This window comes from Octopus sinensis, linkage group LG9 (genome assembly GCF_006345805.1).
Source record: "Octopus sinensis linkage group LG9, ASM634580v1, whole genome shotgun sequence".
NCBI classification, from domain to species: Eukaryota; Metazoa; Mollusca; class Cephalopoda; order Octopoda; family Octopodidae; genus Octopus; species Octopus sinensis.
In genome coordinates, this window is record NC_043005.1 from 89168401 (window position 1) to 89191625 (window position 23225).

A 23225-nucleotide genomic window follows, 5' to 3' on the forward strand; every position below is an offset into this window, starting at 1 on the left:
CGTCAACAAGGTAGTCTGCAGTAGGGTGTCATAGAATCGGTCTTTCTGCCCATCCGGTAGCCCCGGCTGAGATAATGGTTGCTAACCCATGATGAAGCACTAATCTAATCTTAAGTATTCTGTCGCATACTCTGACTACCTCGATCACCTTATCCACCCATTTCTCCGCAAGAAGTATACCCACGCCCCCGACCCCGTCAGTGTTCCCTGCCCAGACAATATTGTACGTGTGTTCTTTGCCTGTAGGAAACCTAGCGGAACCTCCCCTCCATCTTACTTCTTGGATGCAGCACATATCGACAAATCTCCATTCAAGCATCTCAACAATCTCACCAGGCCTTCATTTCAGTGTGCCAACGTTGAGAGTGCCAACCCTGAGAGTGTGGGAGGTATGGGCCCTTGAGACCCTGGGACGAGGCATATATATGTGTGTGTGTGTGTTTGTGTGTATTATATATATATATATATATATAATATATATATATATATATATATATATATATATATGCATACATATATGCATGTCTATGTATATGTGTGTATATTTTTATATGTGAGTATGTATTTGCGTACATATTTTTGAATCTTTGTTTGCGTATCCATATGTGTGTATATATGTATGTATATTTATGCTTATGCAAATATAGATGTAATTTTGTGTGTGTTTCTTACACAAGCCATATGAAGTCTCCAAATGTTGTTGGTTACTTTCGGGTGTCATTATATAGCGCTCTCTGCCCCTATCTATTTCCCCCTCTCTCTCACTAGTTCTCTGTTTCTCTTCTTTTATTTTTCCCATACTTAATAGTCTCTGATTTTTTTTTTTTTTACTTCTCTTTCTTTCGCCTATAACAACTAACTTGTATAAGCATATGCCAGGAGATTTTAAAGCGGGTGCATGTGTGTGTACATATATCAAATATATAAATTCCGTTCTGTCTGTTTGTGCGCTTATAACTCGAGTATTGTTCATCTGACCGCACTGAAATTTTAAACAAGGCTACATGAGAGAGCAGGGCATTCCGTAATCTAAAAAGATTTTCAAAATTGTTAGTTTCAAAGTGAAAATTTCTATTTTTGTAATCTTTTTGTCCTATATTTTCCGCCATTAAAAGCAATGAGTTTACTCAGACAGCCAGCACATACCATTTCACTACTAAAAAGGGTAGTACAGGATGACAGTTAGCCAAAACCGTCGCTATAGTGTCTCTCTTCTTTCCTCTCTCTGTCTCTCTTTTGATGTCCGATTCCACTTGAAGTTGTATATACACACTGTTAAGATTCGTTAACAATCAATTATCGTAATTGAGATGAAACAATCAAAAGTAACCACCACATACAATCACCCAACATCTCCACTACTTAACACCGTCCAACTTAACCCTTTTCACCTTTACAGCCGACAGGAAAAAACTACGCAAAAAAGAGAAAAAATTGATTGCTATTAAAACGCATAACCTTTTTGGGGTTAATAATCTTAATCTTTAGTTACAGTTTCTCATTCAAACTACATAATAGTCAGAATTGTCGGATTAAGACAGTAGGGTGTTTTGAGGGAGATTTGGCTGCTATTTCTACCAGGTCTAGCTACCATGTAGAGGTCTCCCTCATTGACTCATACATACACATATACATAAAATCGAAATAAAATACTTAGTCGTCAAATACAAAAGCGAAGGTCAATGCAGTGTCATGGGCCAAAAGAATTTCCAACTTCTTGCCTAATGCAAACCCATAACAATCTCTTATATCTTACATTATTTCGATATTATGTCTCTATTGTAATGCGAGATAATTTTAAAGCTCAAATTGTAATGCGAGATAATTTTAAAGCTCAAATTAAACGTAATTTCCATTCACATATTTGCATTTCAAAAATTTAACATTATAATCTTTTCCATAAATCAACTTTCATAAACATGTTATACGATGACGTCACATTCTGTATATGTGTGTGTACCTTAAAAGACATCAATCATCACGACACACACCTTCACTCACTCACTCTATCTTTCTTTGTCACTCTCTTTCTCTCTCTCTCTCTTTCACACACACACACACACACACACGCGCACACACCTGTCCATTTCATATAGACGTACATACATCTTTTACTTTCTTTCTCTGTCCTTTTCGCTTTCTCTTCTTTCAATTTCTGCTCTCTTCAAATAAATTTTTATGGAATGAGCGGGAGAAACACAGAAAAGATGTAATCTCTCCAGAAACAAGTATAAAGCAAGGAGGATTGTAGAAAACCGAAGGCAAAAGTTTGAAGAGAGATGAGATTTTCTCAAGATCCATCCCATTCTTATAAAAATGATAACTCTGTCCAAATTGGTGTGCTGAGCACAAATTGTCGTTTATGTAGAGCTTTAAAATTTTCAAATGGAACAAATGGTATGTGTTGCTCAGGCGGTCAGGTAACATTGCCAGCACTACTCTTATGAATCTTCTAGAAGGCACTTCACTCCAGTGAAAGGATTTTCTGAACAATATCAGACAATACAACTCTGTATTTCAAATGACATCGTTTGGTACATCTAAGAAGATAGATAAACATGAATTTACATCGACGTCAAAGTTCAAGGGCAGGTCTATCACCTCATTGGTTCCCTCTTACCCACAAATGAACAACCACAGTTCCTCCAAATTGACTTTATGAGTGATGTAGGGTAACAAACCTGAAGAAGGTGTTAAAATTTCAGATGATGGGTGATGCTAGACATAGTGCTGACTGCTGCAAATTTCGGTGCGTTCAAAAATCACATAACCCCCATCTCCAGTTTTCCATAACAGGTTAGGGTCTGAAATACTCCAAACGGTCGCATAGCATGTTACTGAGTCGGATTAGCCCGGCATTTACTCCACAAATGTTTTGTTGTTAATGCTGCATTCTCCCATATCACCTGTTTCAACATAACTGTAATATGTTATATACAAGCTATTTCCATTTTAATCCTGAGCAATGCCGGGCATCTCTGCTAGAAAATGTGTGCATGTGTATGCATTTGTATATATATATATATATAAGTTCAGCAAAAATTTAGATTCAAATGAATATGGTACTTAATTTAGATGCACCAGAATTCTGTATGGTGTTATCCATAAAAATCCGTGGGGTGATTATAATCAAAATAAGCAACAAGAATGACTCCGGAGTCATTCTTGTTGCTTATTTTGAATATATATATATAATATATATATATATATATATGCATTTGTATATATATTTATGTCTTGCCTATATATGCTTGTATATGTATGTAGCTATGTACATGTGTATGTTTTAGTGTATATATGTATATTATAGATGGTTTGGTATGTGCATATACTGCTAAATGTATATGTAACCCAACAAGAATTGTATAAACCTTCTTGATAGGCCGTTCTATATATTCGTATTTTTATTTGCATATATATTTTTTACCTTCTGTGTGTTTTTTTATATATGTATTCCTTTTAAATCCATGTTTGTTCTCTAACCAATGTTTTTCTCTATATATACATATATATATAATACGTACCAGAGTAAGCACATAAATGCGAAACAAGGTGGAAAAAATAGTGCTCGAATACCAGAGGTAGAGTAATATGCTTTATTAAAAAGCAGCAAAAATATCACAAAAACTGTTACTCAGAGTTTCACGTTCCCATTTGTCAGACAGTTTTGTTTAGAGTGGAACAAAGATAAGGTTATAAGCAAACATACAATTAGTTTGATAGATACACATTTAAAAATGGTTTTGTTTCATTGGTCTTTTCAACTAACGGTTTTTCCAATGACCGGTTACATGCAATGAACAAAATTCAGTATAAAATCATCTTATTATAAAATCGAAGAAAACCTTACATCAAAAATAGCTTATAAAGAAGGAAAAAGTCTAAATTTTTTTTAACAGATATGACTTTTAATGTATTGATTAATATTTTACAAATAATTATTGACCCTGGGTATTTAGACTCTTTCCTTCTTTATAAGCTATTTTTGATGTAAGGTTTTCTTCGATTTTATAATAAGATGATTTTATACTGAATTTTGTTCATTGCATTTTAACCGGTCATTGGAAAAACCGTTAGTTGAAAATATGTATATATAGAGAAAAACATTGGTTAGAGAACAAACATGGATTTAAAAGGAATACATATATAAAAAAACACACAGAAGGTAAAAAATATATATGCAAATAAAAATACGAATATATAGAACGGCCTATCAAGAAGGTTTATACAATTATAGAATTGTAAAAATTCTAAAGCATGTCATACAACTAAAAACCTAAATAAAAATATCAATTAACTAAAAAAATTTAACTCCAGCCTACCAATGGTTTTAATGAAATGAACTTTTTTGACATATTTTTAATTCAGGGGAATAAAAAAATTTAGCTTATTTATATTTTATTTAGACGTTTTGTTGCTTGACACACTTTAGAATTTTTATTCAATTGTGTAACTTTGTGATAGGCAGTTATCTGTATTTTTATATGCTTATATATATATATTACCTTTTGTGTTTTTTTTTTATATATGTATTCTTTATATGTTGAAGGTTATGGTTATATTTATATATGAAGCATGGTGTTATATAAAGTCATCGACTCGAATTTGATGGCTGTACTCTAATCAATGTTTTTTAAATTTTTAATCTGTCTCAATTTCATTTGAGCACTCTTTTGCAGTCTTAAAAACCCTTTTGTCTCCATAAAAAGAGGCAAAAATTGTTCTTTGTCGTGTGTGTGTGTGTGTGTGTGTGTATATATATATAAATAGTTATCGCCAAGCTAACATGGTAGTCCAGATAAATAGGACAAATGCTGCCGTTGATTAGCACCAAGAGGCCATCGCCTCTAGCTAGCTATGTGACACACAAACCTGTGTCCATTATAACCTTCGAACAAGGGAGATCAGCAGCTTCCCCTTGCTGGGCTGGCATCCACAGACTAGTGTTGAGGTGTTTGCCTCTTATCTGACCAGCAAGGGGAAGCTGCTGACCTCCCTGTTCGAAGTTTATAATGGACACAGGTTTGTGTGTCACATAGCTAGCTTAGAGCTGATGGCTTGTCCTATTTATCTGGACTGCCATATTAGCTTGGCGATAACTATTAATATGCAGTACCGCTGCCATAGTCTCCTTTAGAGAGAATTAGAAATAATGATGATTCTACACACACGCCTATATATATTTTTATATATATAAATGAATATTTATTATTCTTAAGCAAGAATGTTGTTGACAGTGACTTCGAAGTCTCGGGTAGCTAAGCCATAGTCAGACTGCAATACATTAGAGTTAGTCTTGCCTTTATATAGTCTCTTGAGCTAGAATCTTCCTTGGGTCTGTCGGTTTGAGTGGAGTGATAATCACGTGTTTATGGCTAGTTATTATGGAGAGGTGTTTTGGAGAAATTTTTATTGATTAAATTGGGAAGATGTTATTGTTTAGAATTTATTCATGCAGGTAGAAATTTGTAGACAAGTGTGTAGGTAATACAGTTCTATATTAAAGAGATGAGGAATTATGTACATTATTTACATTATTTAAAATTGACGGATATTTGTCCTCATCTTGTTTGTTGTTAACACAACGTTTCGACTGATATACCCTCCAGCCTTCATCAGGTGTCTTGGGGAAATTTTGAACCTAGGTTCTCATTCCTAAAGTATTTTTCGATGTTATTATTATTATTATTATTATTATTATTATTATTATTATTATTATTATTATTATCATTATTATTATTATTATTATATTATTATTATTATTATTATTATTATCATTATTATTATTATTATTATTATTATTATCATTATTATTATCTTTCAGGTCACTGCCTGGTATCAAATTCGGAATCTTGGGGTTAGCCCGCACTCTTAACCCCTATGCCATATGCCCAGGCATATGGCATAGTGGTTAAGAGTGCAGGCTACTAACCACAAGATTCCAAATTAGATTCCAAGCAGTGACCTGAATAATAATGATAATAATAATAATAATAATAATAATAATAATAATAATAATAATAATAATAATAATAATAACATCGAAAAATGAGAACCCAGGTTCAAAATTTCCCCAAGACACCTGATGAAACCTGGAGGGTATATCAGCCGAAACGTTGTGTTAACAACAAACAAGATGAGGACAAATGTCCATCCAATATAAGTAACGTAGACAAGTGTGTAGGTGTTTCTCTTTTGTTAGATAGGCACGAGTTGTGAGAGTATTGTTGTTGCTTTTAGTATTATTGGATGTATTGGATTTGACAATGCAAAGGTCAAAGGTACAAAGTCCAGTATTCAAGTCCTTGGTAATTGGGTGCCTCAACGTTTTGTTTCTAACAAAAGAATGTAGGTAGATGGTAAACTCTGGCTGAGAAATACCTAAACGTTTATAAATTTCTACATACCATAAGATTGGTGCCAGGCTTGAGAAAAAAGTCCTGGGATCGTTTCATTTGACTAGACATTCCTCAAGGCAGTGCCCCAGCATGGCCACAGTCGAAAGACTGAAACAGGTAAAAGACACATGAATAAACAGTACAACCGTTTCTTCACAAATTAAAGCAAATAAAGAAGCTAGCTCATCTGATTAGCGGAATATCAACTGTTGAACTTTAAATATACACAATAAGTCCACTCTTTATATATACAGTGTACTTAAGGCCAGAATTGGACGAAATTACATGGATTTGGGCCATAGAAGTAAATATCAAAGTGAAGATATATTGTGTTGCTATTATTATAGAAAAAAAATGTTCATCGCATTTGGATATCCTCATATCAATTAAGTTCAAATGCTAGAAAGAAATTCAGGAATTCCCCATCCTTAATTTAAGCAAAATAACAAGAAGAAATAAAAAGACGTGAAGTAAAAATAATGCAAAAAATATATGAAAATATAAGCAAATAATATAAAAGAACTCTTCACCAAAGTAATTACACAAAAGGGAAAATGGGGGACAAAAGATTTGATGATTTAAAGATTCTATGGAATTCATGGATAACTTATTTCATAAGTAATTTCCTGGATTGTTACATGATGTCCTTCCATAACTATTCGCCGAATCTTCTCAGTCACCTCGTTTCCGCTTGTGGATGGCCTGCCTTCACATGCCTCCCTCACCACTCAGTAGAAGCCGTGTTTGAAACAGTTATACCACTCCTTACTTTGAGTTTTGTCCATGGTATCATATCGCCAATGGTTTGTTGAATTCTCTGGATGGTTTGAGCTTGAGTACCCCCAAGATTTTGGCCAAACATGATGCAATATCTCTGCTTGGTGCACTTGGCCATCTGACGGTAAGACGAAAATCAGAGTGAGAACCACATATCTGTACTTTAGGCATAACAGCCGAGAACTGATGCAACCTACAGGCGCAGGAAGGGCAGTGTTATCCCCCCATCCAAAGTATTTTGCCCACGTGACATTAGATTTGGAGGAAAAAACATTAGATTTGGATACCTTTTGAGTACACCTCATGTGTGTGTGTGTGAGTGTGTGTGTGTGTGTGTGTGTGTGTGCGTGTGTGTGCGCGTGTGTGTTTAATCAGATGAATTTTTAAGTTTTTCTCTTCAATGTTTTTCAGATTGGTCGCAAAAAAGTGATAATTGTGTGTTTATTTTTGCAAGGGTCATCTGGAATAGCAAATGCTTTAATCTCCAACATTTATGCCATATATGTGTTACGTTTTCTCAATGCGGTTGGTGGTTCTGGATCCTACATTCCCTCAGTTGTCTTTGGTAAGCAAACAACGTCCATTTTTAAAATTGAATGATTTTCTGTCTCTTATTCTTTATCTGCTCCCTTCCATTAGAAAGAGACCTTTGAGGGGTTTTAATCATATCAGCTACTTTAGTTCATCCCATTACTGAAAAGAAATATTACGTTGCTCTGAGTGGAAGGGCAATAGTCATGGCAAAACAGAAAAGCACAGGTTACGCAAACACATACGAAGTGGTATCAAAAAGTTCCCGGACTACTTCTGTAGCACGCCAACAGATGCCAGCACATGGTTGCATGTGCAGTGAGGCATGCTAGCTTCATGTGCTGATTGGTCTACAAACAGTTTGAAATCAGACCCTCCCACTTCAATTGCTGACAAAGAAGCAGTAGAGTCACTTCTCGACTTTATGAATGAGTTTTTCTTATCCCCACTTATCTTTGCACCAAGATATCAGAACATTTTAGACCTTGTATTCAGTAACCTCACTAACACAATACACAATATTTCAGTGGGGAAAAAACCCTTCTTTCAGACCATGACATGGTTCTCTGTAATCTGAGATTTCTCCAGCCGAAAGCTAACCCTAGCGACCTCTCTCCAGCCCACCCATTAGATACTATGGATCTCTATGATGCCGACTGGGGCGCAATCATAAATGGTCTCTCACATGTTGAGTGGTCTTTGACACATGCACACCGTCACAAACATATGTGCTAAACACATCCCACCGAGACCTATTAAGGAAACTAAGTGCAGAATTCCCCAAAACAGAAAAACGATTATCAGAAAAATAAAAAGAACAAAGAAAAAAATTAACAAACTAAAATACCTCCGACAACCACATATATATTCGACAGCTATCACCCTGCTCGAATAAAAAAAACATATAACCTCCAACGATGCATTACGGCCATCATCAATAACCAAAGAACAGCTGAGGAGAAATGTGTCATTGAGAAAATCAAACTCAACCCCAAAGAGTTATTCTGTTTTGCGAAAACAAAACAGGGTCACTGTCTCCACTGTTGACTCTCTAATTGATGAAATTGGCAATCTCCAAGATAATGCCAAAACCATGAGTGAGATACTGCAGAAACAGTACTGCTTTGTTTTAAGAAACCCTGATATGGCCGATCTGGACTGTATCAACGCACTATATCGGACATAACGTTTGGTGCCCATGATGTCTTAGCGACAATAAACGAAATCAAACACAATTCATCAGTAGGCCCTGATAGGTTCCCTGATTGTGCCCCGAAGGTGTGCCGACACCAACTTGCATCTCTTGCTAAAGAGTGGAGGAACTCACTGGATGATGGTTATATTCCTGAAAACTTTCTGTTCCAGTCTGTTGTCCCAGTTTTCAAAAAGGGAAACAAGTCCCGTTGCAGCGAACTACCATCTGATCTCACTCACCTCTCAATTATCAAGATATTTGAGAAGGTGGTGAGATCACGGATAATCCACTTTCTTAAAAGCAACAGAGTGCTGAACCCCAACCAACATGGGTTCCGTAATGGACGGAACTGTCTAACATAGCTCCTGCATCACTTTGATGACATTTTGAGAGCTTTGGGAGAGGAATCAGATACTGATGTCATCTACTTTGATTTCTGCAAGGCCTTTGACCGAGTGGATCATAAGATCCTCTTGGAAAATACTATCCAAAATTCGTGTCTCTGCAAAGTCATTACAATGGATCCTGACAAGCAAAACCCATCACGTTGTAGTTGAAACAGTAAAATCAAACGCCAGCCAAAGTCAGTAGTGGTGTTCCTCAAGGCACTGTGTCAGGCCCACTATATCAATGACATTACTAACATCATCAAGCACAGTAACATAAGAATCTTTGATTCCAAGATCCAGAGGGTCGTCACAGAAGTGGGTGACCGGACATGCCATCAGTCAGACCTACTGGCTGTAATAATCCGATGGGCGGGAAAGAATATTATGCTGCTGAACAAGGACAAATTTGAGTTATTCCACTTCGGAAAATAGGATACCCTGAAACTCGGGGTATCCTATTTCAGATAAAACTCTCATGGCATCCAACAACATCTGAGACTTGGTAGCAATTGTGAACAACATTATATGCTGGGCCACACATATAAACAGCAAAGTCGATATGGCCCGCACAATGTGATCCTGGATTCTCAGAACTGTCCAGTCAAGAGATATCCACTCCCTTATCCTTCTCTTCTCCACTTTTGACCTCCACCTTGAATACTGTTGTCCACTGTGGTCTCCCTACACGAAACAAAGTATCATGAAAACTGAAGCACTGCAAAGGTCAATTACAAAAAAGATAGATGGCATGACAGGCCTTCACTATTGGGGTCGACTAGAAAAGTTCAAACCTTATTCTCTCCACCACTGCCGTGAACACTACATCATCTGCATGAGGTGGAAAATATTCAATAAGCATTGTCCAAATGATGTTCACATCACCTTTAAGATACACCCAAGACTTGGGCCCCATGCTATCTGCCCAGGACAAAAATCATACTCGCATCACATAACTATATAGCACAATTATTTCACCTCAATTGGCCCCGCTCTCTTTAACATTACACCAAAACATATTAAAGCAGAAACAGACCCCATAATGTTCAAGAAGTCTTTAGATAAATTCCTTTAAAAAATCCCGGATAAACCTCCTACACCCGGATATGTCTCCCTAAACAATAACTCTCTACTTGAGCTGGCCATGTTGTCCGATTCCTGGTTTGAATGACTTTGCCAAGTGGTGCTATTAAGTTAGACATGGCCTGGACCAATACTGGCTGAAACCTATCAAAGTATAAAAGCATCAAAGTATACATCTGTATGCATACATACATACATACATACATACATACATACATACATACATACATACATACATACATACATACATACATAAACATACATACACATACATATATGTGTTTGGAGATGATGTACAGGTATTGTATATTAGAAGAAATGAGGTACTCAGAAATTCGGATGGTTTTATATTCACAGATATTTATTTGTATATTACATGTTTTTATACATCATATAACTTATATCATATATCATATATTAGCGCTTTCGTCCATTCTGGTGGATTTTTCAAATTGAACTAAGTGATTTTTCGAATTGAAATATATATATATATATATATTATATATATATATATAAGTTAAAAATAGGATAAAATCTTTATAAGAATTTATCAAGTAGTTAGCACAAAAAACCTCATAAGAGACAAAAAAAACATCAATTTTTCTCTTAATATATTTATTTATATTATCTAGAGGCCATTACTATACATAAATGCCACACTAGGAGGGACTCTGAAAATCAAAACTACCAAAATTTATTTATTTTGGTAATTTTGACTTTAAGAGTCCCTCTTAGCGTGTGGCATTTATGTATAGTAATGCCCTCTAGATAATATATATATATATATATATATATATATATATATATATATATATATATATATATATATATATATATATATATATATATATATGTATACATATACATATATATATATATACATTTCCACACGTTTCACTAAGGATGTTCCAGAGGTTGAGAGAACTTATTCTGTCATTTCTGGGAATATTAAATAAACTGGAACATGAAGGTGAGTGTAAAAAAGATAAAGATGGAAATAAAAGCATCAAACAATCTTCTTTAACTAAGGTAAATAAAAGCAAGAAGAAAAATGATACAAATGTGATCGGAGTTTTGAAGATGAACGCATTATTAAAAAGCATGGATCCAACTCTGTAGATACCAAATATATGCTTAGCATAAAGAATAAGAAACAGAAGAAGAAGAAGAAGAAGAAGAAGAAGAAGAAGAAGAAGAAGAAGAAGAAAAGAAGAAGAAGAAGAAGAAGAAGAAAAAGAAAAAGAAGAAGAAGAAGAAGAAGAAAGAAGAAGAAGAAGAAGAAGAAGAAGAAGAAGAATCTATTGATATACATAAATTTAAGAATATTATTTACAGTGAGAAAAAAATCAAATAGTAATAATGTTAATACAAAAGGAAGCATATATATAAATAATAAAACAAATGAATCAAGGAATATTATATGGCATAATGCACCTTTCACATATTCAATAGCTACCAATATTCCTTAAAAGTTCTTTGCTGCGTTAGATAAATATTTCCCACCTTCAAATATATACAGGAAATTATTTAATCGCCATAGTATAAAACTTTTGTATTCAACCACCAGAAATTTAGCTGAGATTTTAGCAGCACATAACAAACGGGAAATTAGAGAATAGCGTAACTCATAATCTGTAAAGAAGACTAGAATCGATAGTGTGATTTGTGAAATTAATTGTAATGATAATTTTTTTAAAGTAGATTTCGATTTCTATAAGTAAAATTAATTCCGATTCTGATAACAGTTAGCACCTAGATTTAATAATAATAATAATAATAATAATAATAATAATAATAATAATAATAATAATAATAATAATAATAATAACCATACAAAGAAACCATACAATGAAAATGCAGAGTGGATCAAACGCACCCAAGATGACTGCAAAAATCTACAAGAACAGGTATGGGAAGACATGTCAATCGCCTACCTAAGGAGGGCACTAACGAAGGCTCATAAGTGGAAATCCCCTGGTATTGATAGAGTACCAAATTTCTGGCTCTCATCACTCTCGTCAGCACACAAAATGTTAGTATTACTATTTAATAGTTTTATGAAAGACCCGGAAAAAACACCACATTGGATGGCAAATGGTATTACTTACCTCCTCCCCAAAAATAACAAAACGAAAGACCCCAAAAACTACCAGCCTATAACATGTTTATCTACTACCTATAAGATTTTGACATCTATTCTAGTAGGGAAAACATATTCTAGTAGGGAACAAAAAGGATGCAGACGAGGCTCATACGGATGCAAAGATCAGATCCTAATTAATCGCATGATCCTTGAGAACTGCCATAACAAGCGCAGAAATCTCAGCTCTTCGTGGATTGATTATAAAAAAAGCCTTTGACAGCATACTACATTCGTGGATTCTGAAATCGCTGGACATTTTCAAAATTTCTCCTGTGATTTCAGATTTTTTAAAGTATAATATGTCACTATGGAACACGAAGCTCCAATTATATCATTCTAATGGAGTATTGCACTCAAACAACATTAGCATAAACTGTGGAATTTTACAAGGTAACTCACTTTCACCACTAATTTTCTGCATAGCACTAATATCACTCTCAAGTGAACTGAATAGAACAGGATATGGCTACAAAATTGACAACAGAAAAATAAGCCATCTATTTTATATGGATGACTTAAAGCTATATGGCAAAGATGATGAAGAGCTTGAAGGATTATTACATACTGTGAAAAGATTCAGTGATGATATCGGGATGGAGTTTAGCCTTGAAAAGTGTGCCAAAGCCACTTTTAAGAAAGGGAAATTGGTAAATTCTAGTTCAATTGAATTAGATGTCGAAATAGTAATAAAGGAACTTGAGTAGGAACAAACCTATAAATACCTAGGAATAAATGAAGGCTCTGGTATCCAGCATGCAAGCATGAAAGAGAAGGTTAGGAAAGAATGTTATAGAAGAGTTCGAGCAGTCCTGAAGTCTAAGCTGAATGCATATAAGGTGTTAGCCATAAATTCCTTAGCAGTACCAGTTGTTCTATATAGCTTCAATTGCTTAACTGGAATACCAGTGAAATAATGAAAATTGACAGAAAAATCCGCAAGCTACTGACTTGTAATAAGATGCACCATCCAAAGGCAGACGTGGATCGCCTTTACCTTCCCAGAGCTCAGGGAGGTCGAAATTTGATCCAGCTTGAACTTACATACAAAACCACTACAATCGGACTGGCTAAATACCTTGAAGCAACCAACGATTGGATGCTAAAACTTGTTGAAAACATGAAAGACTGAAAAGACTTCACTCTATTCTCAAAGAGAGCAAAAAATTCGCTGCTGATCTCTTAGATACCCACCAGATTGATCAGGCTGAAGGAAATACGCCAACTGCAGCTGCAAAGAAAATAAAATTAATTGCAAAGACAAAAGCACATGAAAATTTAGCTAGCAGATGGGAACAGAAACCTCTCCATGGCAAGTATGTGGCCGGTAGCAAATAAGCTGATGTCGACTAGAAACACACACACCAATGGTTACGAAGCTCAGGGCTAAAAGCAGAGAGTGAAGGTTTCATATTAGCTGCTCAAGACCAAAGCTTATTTACCTGGAACTACCAAGCCAAAGTGATGAAAAATGGAGCTGACCCAAAATGCCGATTCTTTAACGATGAAATTGAAACAATAGACCACCTAATCTCAGGGTGTAGAGTCTTAGCACCTGTAGAATATAAAGCAAGACATGACAGAGTTGGCCAGTATTTACACTGGATAATATGTCGGCATTATAAAATCAAAACCGCTAACAAATGGTATAAACATCATCCTGAAGCTGTGACTGAGGGAGAAAATGTGTCGATTCTATGGGACTTCCCCGTGCAGACCGACAAGACTATAAAAGCTAATAAACTGGATATTATTATAAAAGATCAGACAAAAAGGATTAATAAATTGACATGAGTATTCCCTGTGATCACAATATAGCGGCGAAAGAATTTGACAAGATTAGTAAATACTAGCAGTATCGCCCGGCGTTGCTCGGGTTTGTAAGGGAAATAACTATAAAGCATTTTTAGAGAGTTATAGCCAAAAACTGGAAAAAAAATGATGGTAAATTTTTTTAGTTAAAAAGGTCGAGTTGCGTCCCCTAGACAGTCTGTGGTTTGTGTTTTCAAAATTTTCGCTGCGTTAGTTTTGAATTATGACATTGGGCTATGTGTGTGTCAAGTTTCATCAGAATCGGTTGAAAGCCGTGGTCAGGGTGAGGGTACAACCTAACAGACACACAGAAACACACACAGACAAACTGCCGTTTATATATAGAGAGATAAAGACCTGCTAATAGAAATTGAAAAAATCTGTGGCATCTCAAGGCGACTACAGTACCAGTGATTGTAGGATCTCTAGGAATGATAAAAAAAGGTACTGAAACCTATTTGAAAATAATTCCAGGCTCACCATCCCTACAGGAAGTGCAAAAAATCGTATTAACTGGAACGGCTCATGTACTGAGAAGAGCATTATCGCTGTGAAAATAACATCCATCCATGAATTTATTTATTTATTAATTTTTAAATACATATTTTATCTGTGAATTTGCGCGTGTAATCTGGGAATGCATACAATGTCCTTCTCTGCCCTAGATGTATGGACGAGAAATGGAAGAGAGTTTGAAGAAAGAAGGAAAAAATAATAATAATAATAATAATATTAATAATAATAATAATAATAATAATAATAATAATCCTGCCTTAGCACCTAATTCTGAGATGAGGACTAATCAAACTTCTTTTAATCATGAATACCAAATACAAGTGAATAATGCCTGTGTGATTCTAAAACCACAATCGTTTGTCCTATAGGAAATCAGTGCTTAATGAAAAATATTGTGTATCAATGTAAGGTAATAAAAGGGGATCATAATTATTATTACACAGGTTCATCTACAAACAATTGGAAATCTAGATTTCATAATCAGTGTCATTCAAGTATAGATGAAAAAGTAATTCTACAAATCTTAGTAAAATCACTTGGGATTTAAAAGTCAGGAACATTAAGTATGATTTAAAGTGTTCCATTATTGTAAAATATTGGAAATTCTACACGTGATCTTTCCCTTGAAAACAAATGTATTATGTAATTACTTCTAAATTAACATTATCAAATTTTAATGGTAATTTTACAATTAAATGTCGCAAATTTTGGAAAACATTTAAATATTTCGATTCTTAATTACAATTGCATTTTATATAATAAGCATGATTTTTCTAAAAATGTTTAGTATATTTAATATATAGATAACTGATTGTTGTGATGTAGGATCTCAATATTTCTGGATGCCGTGACGTAGAATTCATATGTTTATTTTTATTCTTTCGTTATCGACTGATGTAATCAAAGGTTTAATGCTAGGTTGGCTTTTCTTAGAATGTTATATTTCTTTTCAACGTTCTCCTAGTGTGTGTTTGTGTACCGGAGATATTTTCTCCACTTCTAGTTTTTATTTGTTTTAGTCATTAGACTGCGTCCATGCTGGGGCACCTTGAAATGTTTTTATTCGAACAAATCAAAAAGCCTGGTACTTATTTTATCAGTTCTTTTTTGTTGAACCATTAAGTTACAGGGAGCAAACACTCTAACATCGGTTGTAAAGCAGGGATGGAGGACAAACACAGACACAAAGACACACAATCATACATATATACACACACACATATATATAAGGTAGAAAATATTTTAGTATTTTTCATCTTTTCTCTTTCTCTCTCTCCCTCCCTATATATATATATATATATATATATATATATATATATATATACGACATGCTTCTTTCAGTTTCCGTCTACCAAATTCAGTCTCGAAGCTTTGGTTGGTCTGGAGTTATGGTAAAAGACACTTGCCCAAGGTGCCACGCAGAGTGACTGAACTCAGAACCACGTGATTGGCAAGCAAGCTTCTTGCCACACAGCCACGCCTGCGCCTATGCTCACTTTGCATTTAACTAATTTTATGATTACCTTGGAAACGTGTTAACATGTATTTTCAGATGTATCAGTTTGAATGATATTCCTTGAATCTATATATGGCGATACAACAGAAACGGTCGACGGCTTTCTTTGGTGAATTCAACAATTAAAGATGTGATTTTCTCTATCCCTAGTTTTGTGGTCTAATACTCTGAATTTCTTGAAATTCTTCTAAATGCTATTTAGATCTATTCGTCATCCGTAAGGAATTACTTTCGATGTGTATTCTACTTGCATTGATTGGTGTCTGATTGCTGGATATTGTTAACCAAATTCGGTTAAAGACAAGTGTTTTAATGACATCTATATATATACATATACACACACATATGCGCGTGCATGTGTGTGTATATTATAAATTCCCTCTTTATATCATCATCTTGCTTAAATGTTGTCATCATTGTTTCAAATTCCAGCTGCTGAAGTCTCTTCGGCGAACAATAGAATGAAATCTAACGTGGCCACCCACATGATATTTGCCACCGGACTAGTGATCATTTTTCCTCTGACTTACTTTGTGAGGACCTGGAAGACTTTGATGATCATAATATCAATCCCGTCACTGGTGTTCGCCATCGTCTATATCTGGTAGGTATGAAGGTATGTAAGGGTGGGTGGCTGGCTGGTTGGCAGGCTGACTGGATGGATGGATGGATGGATGGATGTGTATATACATATATGGTTATATGAACAATGGATCTATGTATGTATGTGTGTATGGACGTCTATGTATACGTATGGTTGGATGTGTGTATGTATGTACTGTGAGTACATGAATGTATGGATGTATGTATATATGTATATATATATGTGTGTGTGTGTGTGTGTGTGTGTGGACGTATGTATGGGTAGATGGACGGATGTGTGTGTGTGTCTGTATGCATGTACAACTCGTCACATAGTTGGCGGCTAAACTTGCAACCCTAACAAGCTTGCTTGGGAAGGCGGATGGGAGTGAGGTGGGGGTTTATGACGGACACCCTCCAGGATGAGAAACATAAACCCATCAAAGGGCAGTTGGGGGTGAGGAACCCTTAGTCTTTGTTTAGATATCTCTCTCGGGGAAGCAAACCTCCGATCTAACACCTATACCTCCGTCTGAATCCAATTTTGCGGGGAAAACATTCGTTGTTTATGGACGGGTACTTTAGGACGCTTTAAATATAGACTTCACTTGATTTTTAACAGGTGTGGGTGTGTGGTAAGAAGTTTGCTTCCCAACTGCATGGTTCTGGGTTCAGTCTCATTGTATGGCACCTTCAACAAATGTCTATCTCCCTATCTACCAATCTATCGATTTACCAATATCTTTATGTTTGTATGTATGTATGTATGTATGTATGTATGTGAATATGTGTACGTATATATGTGTGTATATGCGGTTGTATTGATGAGATTTTCCGTTTTTTATTTGCAAGTTTCCTAGACGAGTCTCCCCGATGGCTCCTCAATAAAAAGAGAACAAAAGATGCCAACATAATTCTTAGCAACATCGCCAAACTGAATGAAAAAGTTTTGCCTCAAACAGAAATCGTCAACATTTCCTCATCGAACAATAAAAGAGTAGAAACCTGGAAAATGTTTACCATTCCTCAGCTTCGAAAACGGACCCTAATTTTGACGCTAAACTGGTAAGTGATATTACATTTACCATTTTCTGTGTATTCTTTATCTTTTATCGTTTACTTGTTTCTCTCATTTGACTGCGGCCATGCTGGGGCACTGCCTTGAAAAACTTTTACTTGAATTAATTGACCCCAGAACTTTTTTATGCCTGGTGCTGATTCCATTGGTTTATTTTTAACCATTAAGTTATGGGGACATAGACAAACCAACACTGGTCATCAAGTAATGGTGGGGGACAAACACATACACATAGACACACACATAGCTACATATATATATATATATATATATATATATTATATATACATATATATATAATTAAATAAGGGTAGAAATTGATATTAATCAATAAAAACCAGTGGCCTAGCATATTTAAAAAATTCGAAGATTAAAACTTGTTTTTTACATACAAAATTTAGAGGGTTGACCAATAAAAGTGGACACCCTGTATGCTAGATATAGACGTCAAAATCGCCAAAGTAATTAGTACATAGGTAATTGTTTTTTATTTCGTATATTTTCATTTTTCTTGCTTATTTTTACGCTTTGGTTTTCTGCTGAATTTTTTCTTGAGAACACATTCTCTGTGGAAAATGGCGATTTTGACGTCTATATCTAGCATACAGGCTGTCCACTTTTAGTGGTCAATCCTCTAAATTTTGTGTGTGTATATATATATATATACATATATATATATATATATATATATATATATATATATATATATATAGATATATATATATATATATATATGTATATATATGATGCTCATCAATAAGATAAGTCATGCTCCTACTTTTATTTAATATGGTTAAATCTTATCGATTATTTATAAATGTATAGTTTAATTATAACGTCCTCATTTATTTTATGTTATAGAGACCTGAAGAGTGGCTATATATTGTTGGACAGAAGAAATATTAATCTTTGAGATTATTGATCTTAATATTGTTGATTTGAATACATTGTCACAAAAGCACGTCGTCATTTTAATGTGTATTATTTAATATAGAAAATTTTAGAACAATATTAATAATAATATATTTAAATTTATATTTTATTATAGATAATATCTTTCAATTTTAATTGAATTACTTTATGGCGGTTCTGTCTCTTAATTATATATATATATATATATTATATATATATATATATATATATATATATAGGCGTAGGAGTGGCTGTGTGGTAAGTAGCTTGTCTACCAACCACATGGTTCCGGGTTCAGTCTCACTGCGTGGCACCTTGGGCAAGTGTCTTCTACTATAGCCTCGGGCCGACCAAAGCCTTGTGAGTGGATTTGATAGACGGAAACTGAAAGAAGCCCGTCGTATATATGTATATATATATATATATATATATATATATAATATATATATATATATATATATACGTGTGTGTGTTTGTGTGTCTGTGTTTGTCCCCTAGCATTGCTTGACAACCGATGGTGTGTTTATGTCCCCGTTACTTAGCAGTTTGGCAAAAGAGACCGATAGAATAAGTACTGGGCTTACAAAAGAATAAGTCCGGGGTCGAATTGCTCGATTAAAGGCGGTGCTCCAGCATGGCCGCAGTCAAATGACTGAAACAAGTAAAAGAGTAAAAGAGTAAAAGAGATATATGTATGCATGTATATGTATATATATATTTATTATAGATATATAGATTTATTATATCGCTTGTTCAAAGTTGTCGTTAATTCAAGAAAGAAAAATACTAATAGCGAGATTACACAATTGTTTCAATTTTGGGCACAAGGCCAGCAATTTGTTAAGAGTGGTGCTAGACGATTATATCGATTCCATGTTTGACTGGTACTTTATTTTATCCGACCCCGAAGGGCCGAAAGACAATGTTGACTTTGGCAGGATTTGAAGCCAGAACGAAAAGCCGAAGCTATGTAATGTTTTCTTTTTGCAAATAAGTTTCAACGGCGTTTTTGTTATTCCACGTACCACTAACAAAAAAATACCACAACTTTAAAATCTATGTGCATTTGGGAGATATAAAAATGATGTTTATATCCGGTTTTAAGTCCTACCTATAAATCACGCAGTGAGGATTACAAGAAAATTTTCAAAGAAATACCAAATGATGAACGGTTAATTGTAGATTATTCTTGTGCGCTTCAAAAAGACATACTTGTGCATGGTCGCATGTTCATTTCTCAGAACTGGGTCTGCTTCTATGCAAACATATTTAGATGGGAAACTGTGTTAACTATTCCATGCAAGGAAATATGTGCTATTACCAAAGAGAAAACTGCCCGAGTGATACCAAATGCTATACAAATTGCTACAGAAAAAGACAAATATTTTTTCACCTCTTTTGGGACTCGAGACAAAACTTTTATGATGTTGTTCAGGATTTGGCAAAATGCCCTGATGGATCAGCCAATGACACCGCAAGAGCAATGGCATTGGGTTTACATCAGCTACGGAGAAGAACTTGGATTAACTTCTAGTGATGATGATTATGTTCCTCCTCCTGGTCTTGATTATTTGAGAGATCGACATATTACCAAAGAAGATGGCAGTATAGCTGGAAAGGACTGTCCAACTGATTCCTCCGATCAGCATGTGGTTCAAACAGAATCCATTACAAATGATTGATGATACTGATCTCGTTGCTACTGATGATGCCTTTGAGCCTTCCCAGGATCCCATTGTTAATGGGGATGAACCATTAACAGATTTTGGAGATACCACAGAAGAGAGTGATGACGGTGAAGGTCTACCATCTTGTTGTAACCCTGTTAAATGCCCTTCAGAGGAAACAGGAAAAATTATCTGTACTGGACATGAACATTTTTCTAAGACTTACATGAATGAAGTCTTCAGTATTCCAGTGGACAAGATGTTTGAATATCTCTTCACAGATTCTCCATTTTTCAGGCATTTTGCTGAAGTCAGGAAAACTTATGAACTTGTCCTTCCTCCTTGGCCAGAAGAACCTGATGCTGATGGAAACCGAGAGCGTACAATAACATATACTCTGGCACTGGGAGCATCTCTGGAGCCAAAGAACTCAACAGCTACTGAGAATCAGGTGTGTTACAAACAGAGTCAACCTGGAATGTTGTATGTCATCGACACTTCTACCACAATGGCTTCTGTACCTTACACTGAATCATTTTATGTTGAGCACCGGTATTGCATCACTAGAGCGTCTTATACCAAATGTAGACTCAAAGTAACAAGTGATGTACGTTATAGAAAAACATTGTGGCGCATTGTAAAAAATATAATTGAGAAAAATGCTGCTCATGGTTGTTCAGAATATTTTCATTCATTAGCTTGTGAATTGCAAGCAGAATCTGAAAAATTGGAACAGAACCATTCAGGTAGTCATTCTGTATCAAAGAAAAAAGTACGCAAACGTCGTCGGCAAATAGGTAGTACATCTGAAACACCAGTACAACGACCAGGTGCCGATTCTAAGTCAAAGGCAAAATCAGTCACTCCTTCCTCACCTTCAAAAAGTCAGTTATCAAATGATGAAAAGATTATTAAACTCAATGCTGACACAATGATCAGATTAGTTTGTTTTGTATTGGTACTGCTTGTCATGTTTAATGCAGTATTGTTTTATAACTATGGTCTTTAGAAAGTTATGCCAACACAATATATTTACCATACTTAAAGAATGGTCTTCAAAATAAAGATAATTACCCACAGAATCAGGAAGAGTGGGCTGAGCTGTTAAAACAACAAGTATTACATGAAAGTGAACTAGAACGATGGAGAGAAATTCTATCAGCGGCTGTTATATTAGTAGATCAAGTTAAATTATCATTATCCCAACTGCAGGAAACATTACAACATCGGCACCAGAGTAGATGATGACAAGAACGACTAGGGGTGGGGAGGAGATACTGCTTTCTGCATTGCCGTTGACCATTTCAACTCATACATCACATCAGGTCTAAGTAAGACTCTGCTGGACATCCTCTCATGAATTTCACTGAAACAACCAAAGGAATATTTTATGTGCTTGTTTCTTCACTCCTTCCTCTCTCCTGCTTCTGACATCCAGTCTCTTTATTTAAAGTTGAGGAGAATTACAAAACAAAATCATAAATTCTTTTTTTTTTCCTTTTTTTTTTTTTTTTTCTTCTTTACATCTCCTTCCTTGGTCTTGAAATTATTTGCTGAAAACAGTTACTTCTGACCTGACTTGAAAAAATATATATATATAAAACTTACTGTGACCAGGACTTAGACACAACTTGGCATACAATCCTAAGTGAAGAATCACTCTTTATCTTTGAAATTAGACTTATGGTAAAAAGGGTTTTGGGGTTTCTAGGGACAACAGCAACTACCATCAATCTTGGATTTAAACATTTATAGCAGACTTGCTTTTCTAAATTTAAACTAAAATGAAAAAGAAAACTTTCAAAATGAAGGAAAACATGTTATTTTAGTTTATTATTAAAATCCTAATTATTTATTGAAAAATTATAAACCAGAATCAAAATATTAAATTTTTATTTCATATACTTATATGTATGCATATATAATTTGGAAATGTCAGTCGTCCTGTCTCTCACATTTCCCTCTCTCTCAGTATTCTACCTCCATATCATTCTTACTGTTTCATCATTCACATTTTTTAAGTTAATTTAGTGACCATTTTTTTAAACATTATTATTAATAATTCTGCTACTAATAATAATAACAACAACAGTAATAATATACTAGTTTTTCTAATTAGTGTAGCAGACCTTCTCAAAAATAAATGAGACAAGATTAGTCAATAATGTAACTTTCAGACCACCCATACATATCTACACAACTCTAACCCTGCCCCCCCCCCACTCCAGACTTTGATTTCTTGTTATCTCTCAAAGTAGTTTCCATTAAATGAAAATGAAATTTTTCATGATGTTGAAGTGAGATATATGCATGGTAGTTTTAAATCTATAGTGATAAGAGTTTTGTTTGTTTGTCTTGAAACAATGTCATTTCTCAACAAATCGCTTCCAAATTTGCACCCGAAAACAAAGTCACCCCAGAATAATACACAAAGAAAAAAAATCATGGGTTCATGGTCATTTTTGGTTAAAACGGAGAGGATTCAAGAAAAGGGCTGCTGAAATACTGATAGTTGTAATGGAGTTGGTAATAGAGTAAGAATGTCAGTGTGAGGCAGAGAAATGTCAATTTATGATGATGAACTCTGTGTTTCTTTTTCCTTCAGTTTTTCTTATGTTTTTCTTCTCTCTTG

At 34.8% G+C, this 23225-nt stretch overlaps 2 protein-coding genes across 2 annotated transcripts; both read left to right on the top strand.

Annotated features, from left to right (window-relative positions):
* The first annotated feature begins 6266 nt into the window (after positions 1 to 6266).
* On the top strand, positions 6267 to 18250 carry LOC115215504 (solute carrier family 22 member 1-like). The gene is made up of 4 exons (XM_036505680.1): positions 6267 to 6308; positions 7587 to 7740; positions 16787 to 16958; positions 17789 to 18250. The coding sequence occupies exons 1-4, from the start codon at positions 6267 to 6269 to the stop codon at positions 18003 to 18005; spliced, it is 585 nt and encodes a 194-aa protein (XP_036361573.1). The 3' UTR covers positions 18006 to 18250.
* A 1764-nt stretch (positions 18251 to 20014) lies between these two features.
* On the top strand, positions 20015 to 22878 carry LOC115215465 (protein Aster-B-like; the record flags this gene model as incomplete). Its single annotated transcript, XM_029784628.2, is given in 3 exon segments — positions 20015 to 20573; positions 20575 to 21585; positions 21588 to 22878. Coding segments are annotated over 3 exon segments (1821 nt in total), but the record flags the coding sequence as incomplete, so codon positions are not given.
* Positions 22879 to 23225: the final 347 nt, after the last annotated feature.